This window comes from Macrosteles quadrilineatus, unplaced genomic scaffold (assembly GCF_028750875.1).
Source record: "Macrosteles quadrilineatus isolate MER2022 unplaced genomic scaffold, UCM_ALF_1.0 Scaffold_3__2_contigs__length_128488019, whole genome shotgun sequence".
Classification (NCBI taxonomy): Eukaryota; Metazoa; Arthropoda; class Insecta; order Hemiptera; family Cicadellidae; genus Macrosteles; species Macrosteles quadrilineatus.
In genome coordinates, this window is record NW_026542596.1 from 62803104 (window position 1) to 62819557 (window position 16454).

A 16454-nucleotide genomic window follows, 5' to 3' on the forward strand; every position below is an offset into this window, starting at 1 on the left:
ATATATATATATACTCCAGCTACAAGAAAGATCCTACAGCAAATATAAACATACATAACATACAAATATAACATGCATGTAAAAAAACAAAATCCCTTGACAAAATCTTAAAATTAAACAAGTTGAAAGACAATCGTTAAGGCAAAGAGAACATAAAAAAACATAATTAATCATAATATATATGACACAATTTTAAAAACCAAAGATTACGTTTTCCACAAATATTAAGAACAGACAAATCATATATCAAGATTATCACCTGATGTTTAATTAATCAATTTATTGTGTTTAAAAGTGATATTAAATATGTTACTGTAAATGGCCTAAAGGTCAAAACATGTAGTGTTTAAAAAATAATAAAATCTATTCAGGTGGCTGATTTAGTAAACTATGTTTACTTTAAGATTTATTATTTTAATAGTAGCTTTTTATCCGAACAATTCTACATTAATAAAATGTATACAGGAATGAGACATGTAGTACCGGTATTAAATAAAAATCCTACAAATTACATACAAGTACAGTTGACTATGAACTTGTATTTATAGCTCTTAACTTGATGTAAACAACAACTATTCCATCCGAATGTTGTTTTGTCCCATATCCAGCCGGTTGTTAGGCAGCGGGATTAATTTCAAGGCTGAAAATTAAAAATTAAGTTACATAAAATAAATGAAATAGTTATATTCCTAACCCTCTATATAATAACACCAGGCATCAGTTTTTTGGAACACCTAAAAAGTAATTTCATGGACATTTAATTTATATGAAATAACTCCCTAATCGGGTTAACAGTAGTGAAATAGCCTACTGAAGCATGTGGCAATTAGAGCAACAGAGGTTGGGGGGTGAGCTTCAACTGCATGAACCAGGAACGTCGTCCTAAGGCAAGGGTCAACAAAGATTTACCCAGAGACGTCATAGCTCAGCTGAGCCAGCTATGTTCAAGTAGCAAGAGCAAAAACGTACAAAAAAGCTGCATAGATTAGGTTTAATATTCTTCTATTCCTTAGTGTAAAAAGATACATGCAGCGTAACGTAGCTTAGCGCAGCACATGTTTTAAATCAAAAACATGCATTGAAATGATATATGACGAACTAGTAGCGTATTTCGGTTTAGCGTAGCACAGCGCAGCGCAGCATACGACCAAGGAACAAACTATTTTGTCCTTATCAGAGCGTTTTGGAGCACATTCAACTGCAGACACGCTTATAGTTAATACCAGTTTATTTTCTGCACCAATTGGCCTCCTCCAATTAGTTAACAGCTTCTACCAATCATCCTTCACCAAACTAAATATGTAATTGAACGTTATAGTCAACATTCTTGTTAAATCCATAAACCGAGACTGGTGTTTCCTAAGGGTTGGAAATAAGGGATGATATTCACTACATTTTGTCCCTGCATTTAAACACTTCATGCACCCCGACACTTCTCCTACTGATCAAAAACTGTCACCTTAAGGCATTTTCAACAAGACTAATACGAGCCGCCTTCGACAGAGCCATCCTCTATACTGATGTTCTTTATTAAGACCGTATAAAACCTTTAATGCGCTACACTACGCTGAGCTCTATGTGTGTATTGGACTACCCTGCGCTCGGCTACGCTGTCTGTATGTTTCTACACTTAGAAAGTTGCATCTCTGAACGTTTCGTCTCCTGACGGATGTGATTGTATTAAATCAATCGTTATCACCTTGGCTGACTCAGTTCCGGAGCACAGCTTTAGCAAAGACACATGAGAGAAGCTTTAGCAAAGACACATAAGAACCCCTCATATTAGCTGTAGGTATTAAAGAAATGGTCATATAATTAAATAACCTATATATTAGAAAAAATAATTAAGTGTCTGCTAGGAATTGCAGTTTACCCTGTAAAAAAAAACTGGAAAATATAAAAAGACTCACCTGACATTTTTTAATTTTGTTTTTGTTTGTGACAAAAACCCACTGATGGTTTTCTCCATTACAGTTTCGTTCAACCCTTTCCAAATATTTCTGGTTGCATCTAAACAATCATTGAAAAATATTAAAAAAGTATAATATAAGAAAAGCTTAGTCTACTACTGCATCTTTAATACTTCTGCTAATATTCAATGTAAAAAAAAAAATTTTAAGTCAACATTTTAAGAAGTATAATGTCCACCCCATAAAACAGGCATCAGTTTAATATGTAGTACCATTTAAGAAATATGTAGGCTAACAGTGTTGTAAAGATAATTTATAGTGCTAAGCCCATGATTTATTGGCAAAACAACTTCTGAAGACACTTACATCTGATTACTTAGTACAGCACTTTACTTGGTATACTGTACAGTATAAGCACAAGTCCGACATAATGCTAGCCTCAAAACAACAGCAATTTTTCTACATGTTTTGACCTATAACAGTGCTAGAAGCTTTGACAGCCAGTTTAAGTTTTAACAACTTACTCATCAACGCTTCACACAAAGGTGAGCCAGAAAAGCTCTCCTTGCGTACACCGCCTCTTTGATGGCCCTTCCAACTCAATCTGCCGCTGCCGAGAATTTCAGCCCCAACAATTTTTCTGAGGGCTGATGTGATAAATCTTGATGGGCTTGACTTTTTACCCAAGTGTAAGAGTGCTGAAACCTGGAAATGAAATTAACAAAAGTGTTAGACTAACTGCAGTAAAATTACCTCTTCCTTGAGTATTCTGGGTCTGAACTAAAAAAGTGCTGTTTTAGAACCTTTAAACATCATCGTGAATGTGCCTTGTGTAACTCGTAGGATAACTGAAGGGGAACGACAGTTTATGCACACGCCCATACAGCACTAGACTGCAGCAAGTGCCGGCGTATTAAAAAGTTTGCGGGCTAACATTCTAAGCCAAAACAAATTTTCATGAAATCTGCATTTTCCATAAGCTATTGACACTCACCACATTTTTTTTGTAGTCAGTTGATAAGTGGATGTCATCGTTAAATTTTTGAAGTTCGTCTAGATCACGGATTGGAAATCTTGTCAAAATTTCGGTAACATCTTGGCCCATTTCTTCCTCATTTTTTTCATTGCCAGCATCTTTCAACGGGGTTTTTGTTTTAGCCAAGAGTAGGCTACTTACTTCCTCGCTATGTGCTTGGAATGCATTTTTCAGCAATGTTACACTTCCTGAAATAAAGAGAAAATTATTACCAATACCAATGTAAATTACACACCTCTTAAGCCTTTGAGGGTTAAGCGTCACAATAGCGACGCATAAACACCGATGTCTATTTCCCAACGATTTTCATTTTTAGTGCCAAACATATTGTACAGTAGCTGAAAGATGACGTGCATATTTTTCTAAACAACTTGGTTAACCTCACATTGTTGGCTGATGTGTTTTATTACGTTTATTGTTGGTTTTAGTAATAATTAACAGTGTGGTGCATTTAAAAAAAAAATTAAATAATTTGTTGATGATCCTGGAGAAGTAGGTAGTGATATTGATGTAAATTATTCTTTAAATTCCTAGCTATGGTTAGGCTATTCATTCTTAGCTCTAATGCAAAATGTGTTTTTCACCCGCAATTTATTCATTTGCAAATTTAGCCTACGTCCTTATGTTTATATTTTTGGAATCCTCATAACATTTCAAAGAAAGTGGCTATTTAAAAATATTTATAGGCCTTTAATTTATACAATTTTATTGAGCGCAAACCTATTTATTTTAGGTTTTTCATCATTTTTAAGAAATGTTAATCCCACACACATTTTTGATAACGTTTTTTGTAATGTTTTATTATATTGAGGCCACCAAACAAAATGTTATATAAAACAGTATAGCATACTTTAGAATGTTTTCCATTTTTTTAAAAGTTACATTTTAATTTAACACGTTGGCTGCTGAAAACCTTTACAGGCACTCCTAAACTGCAGCGAGGCCTGGGCTTAGCCCCGGCACGCTACTGAATCAGCGGTTGCTATTGGCATTAATATATCTCAGTAGGACGAATCAAAAAAGAGCAGTGGTGGTTGTTCTGAGTTACCCCAAAAGTGGACACAGTTCACAGAAACACCCAAAAGAAAAAAACAAGACAAAAGCATTGCCAGACGGGATTTTACGGGAATGTTTAGTACCAACCTACACCAAAATAAAGCTCGTATTCTAAGCTACAGCCTGGCAACAATTCACATTGTCGCTGGCCGAGTGTTGGGCTCAGACAGACGCAATATTTGGCAGGCAAGCACACTACTGATATAGCATTAGGCCGCAGCGAACGTGTTTATAAACCCCTGCGATTGCGCAATAACTGGGCTAACTTTATGACCTTTACTATGGACACTTGGAAGGCTAACTTGTAACATATAGATACCAAAAAGCCTTGGATAGACCTAAAACCCAACTAAATGTGATTTTAAATGAATATAAATCTAAAAGTAGGGTAGCCTAAAAGAAAATAAAAAATTAACCGATATAGGCTATAAAAAATAAAATAAAGAACATAAAAATATAAGTGTAACAAAAATTAACGTAAAAAAAGTAACAATGGGTCATTAAATATTGTCGACCAATCGTGCTTGAAAAATATCACACTTTAAAGATATGGTCTCAAATATGTAAATGACTCACTTTCTACTCTTGTTATGAAATATACTTCTATGTTTATCATTATGTGAATGCATGATATAATGTTTGATGTTAATAAATAGTTAGATACTTACTAGACAGATAGCAAAACTTTTTGGCCATACTCTCCAATGTGACTTCCTTGTTTTCCGGGCAAAAACAAATATGTTTGGTTTTTATTTTGCAAGAAGACGCAGAAGGAGTACTGGTAGGCCTATTCCAAGAAGACGATGTAGAAGTACCGGGCAAATGAACTGGTTTCATGCTGCTATGTGTTGGTGGAGGAGGCGGCACTGCGACTGGTGGAGGGCTAGGTTTTTTTTTTTTTGGACTACATGTTCTTTTCTAAACTTGGTTTGTGGTAACGGCTCAGAATCCTCTGAATCATCTGAAGAGTCAGACGATTCAATTTTCCTTCTTTTCGGCTGTCTAAGTCCCTTTCCCCTCAACTCGTTTTCAGATTCTGTTTTTGTACTTTTACCCTTGCTTAACCTTATAGCATTACCCAGAGCTCTGTCATAGTTATCTAAAAAAAATCATGAAATTAAAAATAACAAAATTGTAAAACCAACTTAGTTCAAAGGAATCATGAATAGCATATGTTATTCAAATAAAATATTGATGTAGGTTATTGTTTAAGATAGCATTTCAATTGTAACACCAATGGTTTTAAAATAATGCTTTATTCAAAGACATAGTTCTATAGTGAACAAATGTGGAAAAGGAAAATTAACATTGCAAGATTATAAAAAGATAACATGACCTATAATTGCAACTATTTCCAGTATCCAAAAGTAAATGAGTATTTCCACCCTGAAAATGTAATGTGTTCAATGAATATTACATAGATGAACATGGTCTTATAGAATCAAGCATTGTTTAAAATCTGCTATGAAATTATAAAACATATTAAATATAATCTAAAAACTATTTAAGCAACAATAGAAAATGCTACGAGTGAAAAAAAAGAAAAGAAGAAAGCACATTTAAAAACATATCTACAACACAGAAATGAGTAGGCCTACAGTTTTTGGAAATGAAACTACACTAATGCCACTAACTTATATACCTTTTTTACTTTCATTCTTCTACTAAACAAAAGGAATATTTTTAGCGTTTAAATAATAATTTCATATGTTTTTTGAGAGTTATAAACAAACTGAGGAAAAATTGAAATTTTAAAAATCTTTTCTTGGAATAACTTAGGTCTCATTTCCCTAATTTAGTTTATATAAAATACTGTAAACTTACCAATGTCCCTTTTTTTTATTTCTATGTTCAAATCATCCCACGTTTCCTCACTGGGTCTCTGTTCTTTCACCCATTTGGCAACGGTTTGCACTCCTTTATCAGGATATTTGCATACATTTGTGCTAACCAACCATGAGTTGGGAACGACATCGTACTCATGTTCAATAAGTTTATATATAACAGTCCACATTTTTGCCTGGAAAACAGAGGGCCTATTTTAAAATAATAATCTTACAGAGCGCCTAAATTTATAATCACATGCTTTTAAACCTTTTGAAAAAAAAATTATCTCCTAAGAATTGTGGTGAATTATTGTCTAACGTTGATTAACTAGTATCCTTACCTACTCTTCACAATGAAGTAATGGAAATACAACAAGCTTCTCATCAAACATGATCTTGAAACATTTACAGCTGATTTTGCTCACTGGCCAAGCCTTTAAATGACTGAGTTTTTTAACTTGATATATGTTCAAATTAGAGCTTGGATATTCTGGTTGGCTACAGATTTTATAGAAGTCGTGTTTGGCTAAAAACTTTCTACCAATTACAACATTGGTATTTAACTCTGTCGAAAAAGCAAAATTTTCTACCTCCACTACTTCTTTGCTTTCTAGCATACAACAGTTATTTGGTGGAGTTATTGTAATTTCATAGGAACTCAAACTTAACACTCTGTGTTGTGGGTCTGTGCAAAATGCAAGAAGAGGCCCATTATTATGTTGTTTGTTTAGCTTCAGAGGGTTTTGTACTGAAATTTGAAATTTGTTCAATGAAAAGGTCTCTGCTAATCTCTTGGCTATTTGTTGGAGAGGTTTGGAGGTACTTCTTACTCTTTTTTTTATGAACTGTAAATAATTTTCAAACTGGAAAGCTGAGACGGAATGGAGTGTGAAATTCGGAATATAAGTGGAGAAATAATCTACGTCGTCAACAATATGTATAAGGTAATGGAAATTTTGAGTAATGTATTCATCGCCATATAATCGTCTTGTTGTAGTTACAAAATGCACCAATAATTGTTTTGCATACGCTCTTAGATCCAGCATCGCAGAAGTCTTTGGACACAACAATATTGTAAAAGCAACATGTAAATACAAAAAATGCTGATATTTCTCGGTAGACAGTACGTTTTTAAGGGCCACAGGGCCCAAGTATAGGAGAAAAGTTCGAAGCTCTGTTGCTTTCCACGATTTTAAATCATTGAGGTCACGTGGTTTCCTTGCAAAATCTGATGGAGTGCAAATAGCAAATGTCAAGAGATAATTGGAGACTATACGCCGTTGAGAGGGAGACATCCTATTATGCAACGGCCCTTTAGTCCATAGGAAAAGAAGGGTGCGCATAACCCCTAAGCAAACCAGATGCATGTAATCAATTACAAAAGACTTAACTAAGTTCATCCCAGGAATTTTTGTCAACGGAGTGGATCTAATTTGGTAGCTTTTGTCTACTCGGTTTATAAATTCTTCATGGGTACGTTGATCTTCGTCCATCTCTAAAAACACTCTCTTATGCTCCAAAGTTATCCCATGAACTTTACACCTTGTACATGAATTATAGCCACAATGGGAGGTTGTTCCAAGCATAAAGCTTTTGGCAGGGATGTCACAGCAAAATCCTAAGGCAAACACATGAACATGTTTTCCATTAGTGGTAGTCAGTCCTGTTTCTGCAATATTATTCAACTCATCTAAAAAATCTTGTAAGAAGACGTCCAAGCAATCCGGTTTTTTAGGACCATAGTAAAGGCCTATTGGAAACACTTTACCTTTCAACACTGAAAGAGCTGGAATAGAAAATAGAATAGGGTACACTTCAAAAGATTTGCTTTTAAATAATGGTAACCCATCAACATTAAAAAGAAGGCCTAGTTTTTCAACATCCAAACCTAAACCTTCTAGGTTGTTTATTACAGTGTCGAGATGTTTTTTCAAGCCTATGTGAATATATTGTCCTGGGGGAACATCCTTTATATTTAATTTTGTAGGTGTTTTTAAAATTGTCCTCCCATCTGATGGCAATTCTTTTAGGTCAGGGATATGACTTTTTAACCCTACACACAATGAAGATAAAGCTGATTGTGTAATATTTTTCTCAATGGCCCATTCCTTAAGGAAATTCTGTAGAGGCAGGACAGTTTGGCTGTCTGGGGGGGGATCTTGATTTCCATCATCAGAGGAATCTTCATCACTATCGGAGCCTCTACCACAGTCAAAACTACTATCAGAGAAAATAAATTGAGCATCTAAACTATCATCTGAAGACACTGGTTCACTTATAGATGTTTTGTCGCCATCACTGTCACTTTCATCTTCAAAATTCTCACTGGAAGAAGTAGGCATAGGTGTTCTAGACACTGATTCATGAACATCAACAAAAGGTATGGGGTTGATATTGGCAGAACTGGATGATTCACTGGACAAATCATCTTCATTTAGCCTACTAAGTTTCAAACGCTTTCGCTTTCCTTCCCGTGTTAGTGTGTGGAATGGTTTACGATATGCCATGGATGGTAGCTATACCATACCTAAAAAAAAAGTTTAGGCTATGTATTACTTAGACTACAGGGAGTAGGCTATATTACCACACAAGCGCAGCCTGACAATTATTTTCCCACAATATCGCAGCAGAAAAATACCCTTGCCGCAGCAAACCTGCAGACTAAGCAAATTTTCATTTGCCTGTAAATTAATGTAACGTCGCGCAAAAATAGAACCCGGCCTATTATCACACTACATTTTGCAGCTAGCAGGTGGCTCCAATAGCTAGGTGACGTCGTTCTCTACTCTCAGTCTGATGTAGCAATTCAATAATTAATTACATCCTTAGTTATACTATTACTTTTTTTTAACCTATTCAAAGTTTAAGCAAAAATAAATAATAGGCCTATCCCCCTCTGGTAGAAATAAGCTACTAAGTATATCTTAGTCATGTGTATGTAATTAATTATTTATGGAGCAATTAATTTGTTAGGTTAGCAGAAGTACCACATTGTAGGTGTATTGGTGTTATTATTTAATAACAACATATTGAAAGGCCTTTAACTTAGTTTTAATTAAAAAAATAAATAAACAAAGTGTCGTCTGCTTAAGTAAGTAGGCCTAACTTACAACCATGGACAGAATGACAGTGACAGTGTATTATCAATGAATACAAATTTATTCTGTTTCTGCACCGGACAGACAACAAATTCCTCACAACTTACTTATTCTTACTCTCCTTCACATTGTTTTTCCCCTACTGTCAATTTAGGCGATATTGTGAAAAAGTGATTGTCAGGCTGCAGACATTTGTATTTTACTACCAAGATTTGAAATATTATCTCTAAAAGAACAAGCAATGAGGGCTGAATTTAAAAATCCAGTTTACTTCATTCCATTTAATACCTTTCATAACATAGCCTAACTTATATGGCATTAACAAAATATTTGTTTAAGTATCCTGATCCCTTTAGCACGACGAACTGAGTCGTTTTAAAATGTTAATCACAATGAGTTAGGGCTACGGTAGTTAAGATTTATGAAGCTAGCCTACCTAACTTCTAGAGATAAGTTAGATGTTTTTGCTTGTGTAGGCCCTACAACTAATGAATTTAATTTGTTGTAGGCCTAACTAAAATTTTTAGTACCGGTAATAAGTTATTGATTATTTGATTGTTTAAGTTAATTCAATACCAATATCGTTTGGTTAGTTAGGTTAGGTTAACCTTACGGGTACACTTCCATATCTGTTGGCACAAACAACCGAATGAAAATATCGATTATTTGATATAACTTATCGTTTGGTTAGTTAGGTAAGGTTAACCTTTAACCAACCCAACGATATCGAATTAAACAATCAAATAATCAACATTAAGTTACTCATTCGGTTGTTTGTGCCAACAGATATGGAAGTGTACCCAACCTTACCCAACTAACCAAACGATAGGCTACCTTACCTATATCGAACAATCGATATACCTATATCAATCGATATTTTCATTGGTTGTTTGTTCCAACAGTTATGGAAGTGTACCCCCTAACATAAGTAGCCTATCTTAAAATCTTTGAAATAATAGGCTAGACCTACTGGTTTTATTTCACTGTTCTGCATAAAGGTATTATGGCTGCACTTTACTTTACGTCCTACACTCATTCGAATGAAAATATCGATCGATATATTGATTGTTCGATATATCATTTGGTTATTTAGGTAAGGTTAACCTAACCTAACTAACCAAACGATATATCGAATGAAACGCTCGATAAACCGATATGTTCATTCGGTTGTTTCATTCGAATGAGTGTAGGACGTAAAGTAAAGTGCAGCCGGTATTATTTTACTGCATGGTGTGCTAAGTTACTTGGTGCTGCTTTTTTTATTACAATTGCTAGTGCATGGTGTTTGTGACTTAGGTACCAGGACTATTTTTGTGAGGCTAAAAGACTGCAGTACCTAGGTTTGTTTTGCAAGGCCTAGACATAAGTCAAATAAGTTACAGTAACAGGTTAATCTTAACCTAAGTAACCTATAATATTGTGTGTTGCATAAAGAACTCCTTTTATCACAGGTAGACTAGCCTATAGAGGTGAATAAGTCTAACTTAAGTGGTTAAATTAAGCAACCTTAGTGATGGACTTAAACAGAAAATAGACATTTGGGATGGGACTAGGCCTACCTTAAATTAGGTGATTTAGTTATTTTTTGTCATTTCGCAATAAGTTACATATTAAATAACTAACAATGTAGGCTACTATCTCACTAATAAGGCACAGTCGTTTAAAGATTATCAAAACTTACTTAAACATCATTACTTACCTCTATCAAGGATACTTCAATAAACAAACGGAAGCAACCACCAGTATATGAAGTAGGGTATAAAACTATTAAATAACTAATTAGGCTACAACATTTAATTGAGTAGTCTGATCATCCACGACACAAAACGATTTAAAGATGATTAAACTTAAAGAATTAAGTTAATGATTTGGTCTAACTCAAACGTAAACAAACATCTACCACCATTTTGTTCATTTCTTTTCTTGGTTCTGGATGATGGGTGCTGGGAATGCTGGGATTGCTCGCTAGCCAGCCAGAGTCAACGCCATGCTTATTTCATATCTACAAATCCTTGTACTAGGCTATATTAAATGAGACAAATGTTTTTAGCCATTTCTTACATTATTAGTTCAAGCTGACCTTAAATTTACAAGCAATGGCATTTCTGTTACTTTTAATATTGAATAACAATTGTATCTCCAATGTGTAGTCAGTACGGGAAGCTCTTGATCCCTTGAGTGCCTTTTGGGGATTTGGAACATATTCAACAACAATGCCACACCATATTGGCTCTTTGATCTGTCAAATTAATTAATTGAGGGATTCTTATTTGATATTTATAACGAAGTACATCAGCTGATGGCTCATAATTGCATTGCCATATTATTATGTATTAAAATGTTTGATTGCCAGAAAATTGGATTATTTGCATGTTTTTGTACTGTATACTTTTAGGAGGAATCGTAACAAAAGTAACTAATAATTACAACAGTGCAGACCTTTAACATTTATAATATTTAAATATAATTAATAAATAAATATAATAATAAATAGGGCCTACACTGTTTTACTGATAGTTAATTAGGTAGTTACTTTAGTTACGATTCCTCCTAAAAGAATACTACACATGCAAATCCAATTTTCTGGAAATCAAAAAGTTTTTTGTAAATTTGGAATATTTAAAAAAAATTGGTTAAAAATATATTTAAAATTTTGTTTAAACCCTTTTAAGTAAAAAAAAATAAAATGTTTTAAATTAGTTCAAAAATTATTTAAAAAACATTTATTAAATAATTTTAAAATCATTTTTAAAATTATTTTAAAAAATATTTTGAAATGTTTTTTTAAGTTTTTAAAATGATTTCAATCGTAATTTAATCTAAAAATTTTTAAAAGGATATAAGTGATGAAGAAAATATTTTTAAAACATTTTTTTCTTAAAAAACATAAATGTTTTTAAAATTATGTCAAACTATTGTTTAAAACATTAAAAACACATTTTCCTCTAAAAATTTCTTTTTAAAAGGTTTTTTTCGTAAAAAATGTTTTTAACAAGATATTGTTGCTACTTGGGATCCTAACCCATAGGCACACTTCTGATCCCCAGCGATGACAAACTAAAAGTCTTATGAAAAAATTTTTGAAACAAAATTTGAGGAACATCTAATCATCTATACTTCTTCCACTGAAAGTTTTTCTCTGATTGAAAAATAAAAAAAAATCCTCGCTTACTCACTTTTTCATGTTTACTCAAAGTAACCTTTTTATATTTTCCATAATTAATAATTACACACTGGCACAAATTAAATTATATTTATATTGTATTAAACAGTAGTTCATGTAGAATTTTAATACATAAATTTCATGCTATAAATATTTTTATTAGAAACTAGACAAACATGTAAGTGATAGGAGGCGCATCACTTTGAACATCGTCACGCCTCCGACAGCGAAATGTATAGAGAGTAAGCACGATTTTTAAATGTGGCTTAAAATCTCCCCATGTTATTCTCATAGGGTTTAAATTTTGTTTTCATTTGATACAAAAAGTAAATAGTTGTAGAAACGCGCAGTGTTTTCTTTTAATTAATAACTATATCTAATATATAAAATTCTCGTGTCACAGTGTTTGTCTGCAAACTCCTCCGGAACGATTTCACCGATCGTTATGAAATTTGGTGTGTAAATTCTGTAGGTAGGCCCTAGTAGGTTAAAACCTACTTCTCCATTGCTTGTAACGGCGTTGCAATTATTTGTTACATCAATAAACGTTTAGGCTTATTATTCATGGTTTGTAGACTCAAAATTAGAATATCACAGAATGGTTTTTAACCCAAATATTCTTATCAATTCGAATATTTGAAAACATAGGTTAGGGTACTTGAAAACGTTCCTAACAAAATGTTCTTAGACGATACATTCAAAATTTGAGCCTTCTTTTCTTTAGCCTACTCATAGCAAGCTTAATTTTATATGTCAGAATAAAACAAAAACTTTACAAATCACGGCGAATGCGGCAGCAACAGATGAATTTCCACCCAACTGTTGAGCGCCGCAACTAGGCCTACAACCGGCTACTACCACAAAAAACATACTACTATAAGGTATAGTAGTATGTTTTCTGTGCTACTACGTACACTCACCGTGTTGATTGCAGCGACGCGACGCCGCGCCGCGCCGGCGCGTCGGCGGGCTCATTGATGAACATAAATAATAGCGTTTTGATAAATAATATGTGATTGTTTTACTTATGTGTCTACTAGCTGACCCGGCGAACTTCGTATCGCCTAAGTTATAGGTTTCCCCTAAGACAGACCGATGGAAAGAAAGTACCGTTACGTTTAATTTTCAAGATGATCTCGTTCGCATCGCTCAATCACGTCCTGGTTGAAGTTCGTTCGCTACGCTCACTCACCTTTGGGTTGGAGCTCGTTCGCTACGCTCACTCACCTTTAGGTTGGAGCTCGTTCGCTGCGCTCACTTGCCTTCAGGTTAGCTCGTTCGCTACGCTAACTCGCCTCCAGGTTGAAGTTCGTTCGCTACGCTCACTCACCTTTTGGTTGCAAATTAGCTGTTGTCATAAATGTAAAAGAAATAATAGTGCTGCACCCTGTTGGTAATCCTTGTAACTTTAATGCTATTGAACATCATAGAACAGAACCAACTTGTTTAATTGAAACAGCTGTTAAGATTCATTAATTCCATTTCTCATAAGGTTAACATGGGAAACTCCAGAGCCCTTTTAAGAATTTCGAAACGGGAAATAGTTTACGTCCGATTCGCATAGGGCCTACCTACAGAATTTACACACCAAATTTCATAACGATCGGTGAAATCGCCACCGCTAACTAAACTACTAACCGCTTTATAAAGCGCCAGAAAACCCGTGATTGAGGTTAGAAATTAGTGTTGACAGTTCACTTGTAAAGTTGGTCACGTGACTAGTATTTTTGGTCACGTGACTAGTAAAATACACTAGTATTTACTAGCGGTATAAAAACGTTTATGAAACACAAATTAGTAGGACAGGTAAATACGGGACTAGTATTTACTAGACTAGTAATTACTAGACTAGTATCTTTATGAAACAGGGCCTACAACAACCGGCTACTACGTACAATCACCGTGTTGATTGCAGCGACTTCTTTTAGTATTATTGTAGTATTCTTTTAAAACATACAGAGCCCAGTAAGCCCATTATGTTTGTCTGATTACACAATAATCACGCCTGACTGGAGATGGCGCACTAGTGGAGTGGGATTAGGTGACATTTTATGACCCTCTTACTAATGACATGTGGAGTGGCGCACTTTGGATATGCCCTATGAAAACAGCTAATTTGAACTAAGCAGCAACAAAAAACTGTGATACGCAATGTGAGAACTGCCAAAGTAGGATTGTTTACAGTTATTTTTATGTTTTTAATTTCACGAATAATTTGTGATATTTTGCGAATTTTTAATAATCTATCTTTCTCTATTGTACACTTCACAGTGGTAGAACATTATGGCTTTGGTAGATGTGTAATACTATTGCATACCGGTACCGTAAATTTGAGGAAGCTAATTTTCTAAAACCGTGTCTTCTCACATTGCAAACGCAAATATGGAGTATACTTATTTGCCAACCCCGTACGAAGGACGGATACTCTGCTAGTGCAATATAATTATATTAGGTTTTATGCTCACAATAACAAATGTGTGATAAAATAAACAGACTGATGTTTACTTTCCAGGTAGCAAAAATATAAAAATGTGTTATCTCACAAACAAATTAATCTATACTTCTATACTATTATATAAAAATCTAATGGTGTCTGTCTGTATGTGTGTTACTAATAGGTGCAAAAACTACTGAACCAACTGGGCTTAAATTTTACAAAAATATAACTACTATACCAAGGACCATTATAGGACTATTCACATTTCGATACTGACCGTAGGCTTTGCCCCTTTGGCTTTAAAGGTTCTGAGGCACAGAAAACATACTATAGTAATACCAGAAACAAAAGAACCCTGGGCCGTTTCGAGCCGCGCAGGTTTGAATGGTACGCCACACCTACCGGCGCGAACCACGTGATCTTTTCGCTTCTGCGCAGGTTGTTTTGTTCGTGGTATTACTATACTACTGAGGCGAACATTTTAAAAGTAAATATTGATTGGTCTCCATAGCTGTGATGAGAACACTAACAATGTTTGTTTACATTTGCTATGATATTTAAATGTAAACAAGAAGAACTGCTAAACTGCAAATTTCACAATTTCAGACAGCTGATACAAAGAAATTAAAACTATGAGGTAGGTTTATTTTAATATAACCTCTTATCATAGATTATTTATTCTAAAACTATGTCAATGATTTAAAAAAAATAACCGTTTCTGTAACAACTCCGGCTTTGCTTTGGATTTTTTAAAGCGTCTAAGTTATGAAAATAATGTTATTGATATGTTTTCATGGATACAGTATGAAAATTTCAATGTATACTATAGATGTTTTGTATGAATTTGGAGGTTACTTTAAATAAATTCTAACTTCTTAACATGTGTTAGATTAACTTAACATAACTTGCACATCACATTGTTTTTTATATTTATATTTAGGTAAATTAAGTTATTGTGTACCTATGCTAAACCTATGCTTAAATTAAACTAAAGAATATCATCAATAACTAAATTGTACGTCGTTGATTTTTGTTTTCTAAAATCTGTTGTATATGTGTAACTATATTTAATTATCAAATGCTAATACAAAATACTCTTATTTTATCTTTACATAGCCTTTAGTTCACATTTACTTTATTTGATACATTTATTATTTGTGTTTTGCCATACCACTGATTGAATTAAACCAAGGAAAATATCATAAAACTAAGCAGTATATTTAATTAGTGTTCTTTTGTTTCTAAAATCAATTAAATATCTGTTACTATGTTAACTTAATGGTAAGTGTGAAAATGTAAAGGCAATGGACGATGGAACTGATTAAAAGAACTGGTTTGTATATTAAGTTGTTGATATTTATGTAGAGTAGAATCAGAGATGCAATGAAATATATACCGTATTTGCTATTACATTTTTTAGTCCTCGATGCTTTGATAGGCTATTCATATTAGTTTTGTCTGCTGTCTTTAATGCTAAATTATTTGTTTAAATTTTTTTATGGTATGGATATAGTTTCTTTATATTTTAAAAGACTGTATTGATAAGGCACAACAATATTTCTAATGTTTATAACAGCTGACTTAGTTTTGCCAATGATTTATTGTGAGTGAAGAAAATAACTGAAGATGGAAGGATTTGTGATTTTACCTAACCCGCCATGTTAAACTTCCCTATCCCAAGCGTGGTGTTTATAACTTCGTTACTTCTCGAGTGATATGTAATGAAGCCCATTTAAATAACATTGAGTGCTTAACTTAAAAAATATACCTCTATGGAGCCAACGACGTTCAAAGCTAGAAATCAGCTGTGCGATTGAATTTTATTGTTATGTTTTGAAGAATTTTCCTAACCTAGTTTTTGTTTGTAAATGAACGTTACTGTTAGAAGATGAGTGAAATGGATAATGAAAAATATTGTTCGTAACCTC

At 33.7% G+C, this 16454-nt stretch overlaps 1 protein-coding gene across 3 annotated transcripts; it reads right to left on the minus strand.

Moving 5' to 3' along the window:
- On the minus strand, positions 1-10814 carry LOC128990793 (uncharacterized). 3 transcript variants are annotated; one of them, XR_008490565.1, is made up of 8 exons: positions 10626-10814; positions 6170-7446; positions 5827-6022; positions 4671-5101; positions 2905-3134; positions 2435-2615; positions 1911-2010; positions 1-640 (listed from the first exon to the last, which is right to left on the minus strand). XR_008490565.1 is itself a non-coding variant. In XM_054413372.1 (8 exons), exons 4-8 carry the CDS (start codon positions 4837-4839, stop codon positions 616-618), a joined length of 705 nt encoding a protein of 234 aa, XP_054269347.1. In that variant the 5' UTR covers positions 4840-5101; positions 5827-6022; positions 6170-8355; positions 10626-10814; the 3' UTR covers positions 2-615. The 3 variants fall into 3 exon arrangements, 2 of the variants coding, with proteins under 2 accessions (XP_054269347.1, XP_054269348.1); XM_054413372.1 differs by having other exon boundaries at positions 2-640; positions 6170-8355; XM_054413373.1 differs by lacking the exon at positions 6170-7446 and having other exon boundaries at positions 2-640.
- Positions 10815-16454: the final 5640 nt, after the last annotated feature.

Bases quoted from the DNA above. Each gene is read 5' to 3' on its own strand.
- LOC128990793 (XM_054413373.1), bottom strand. From the start codon at position 4,839: ATGAAACCAGTTCATTTGCCCGGTACTTCTACATCGTCTTCTTGGAAT. The intron at 2,616-2,904 runs GTGAGTGTCAAT...TTTCATTTCCAG, and splicing joins CTGACTACAAAAAAAATGTG to GTTTCAGCACTCTTACACTT. The intron at 641-1,910 runs GTGAGTCTTTTT...TTTAATTTTCAG, and splicing joins ACAAAATTAAAAAATGTCAG to CCTTGAAATTAATCCCGCTG.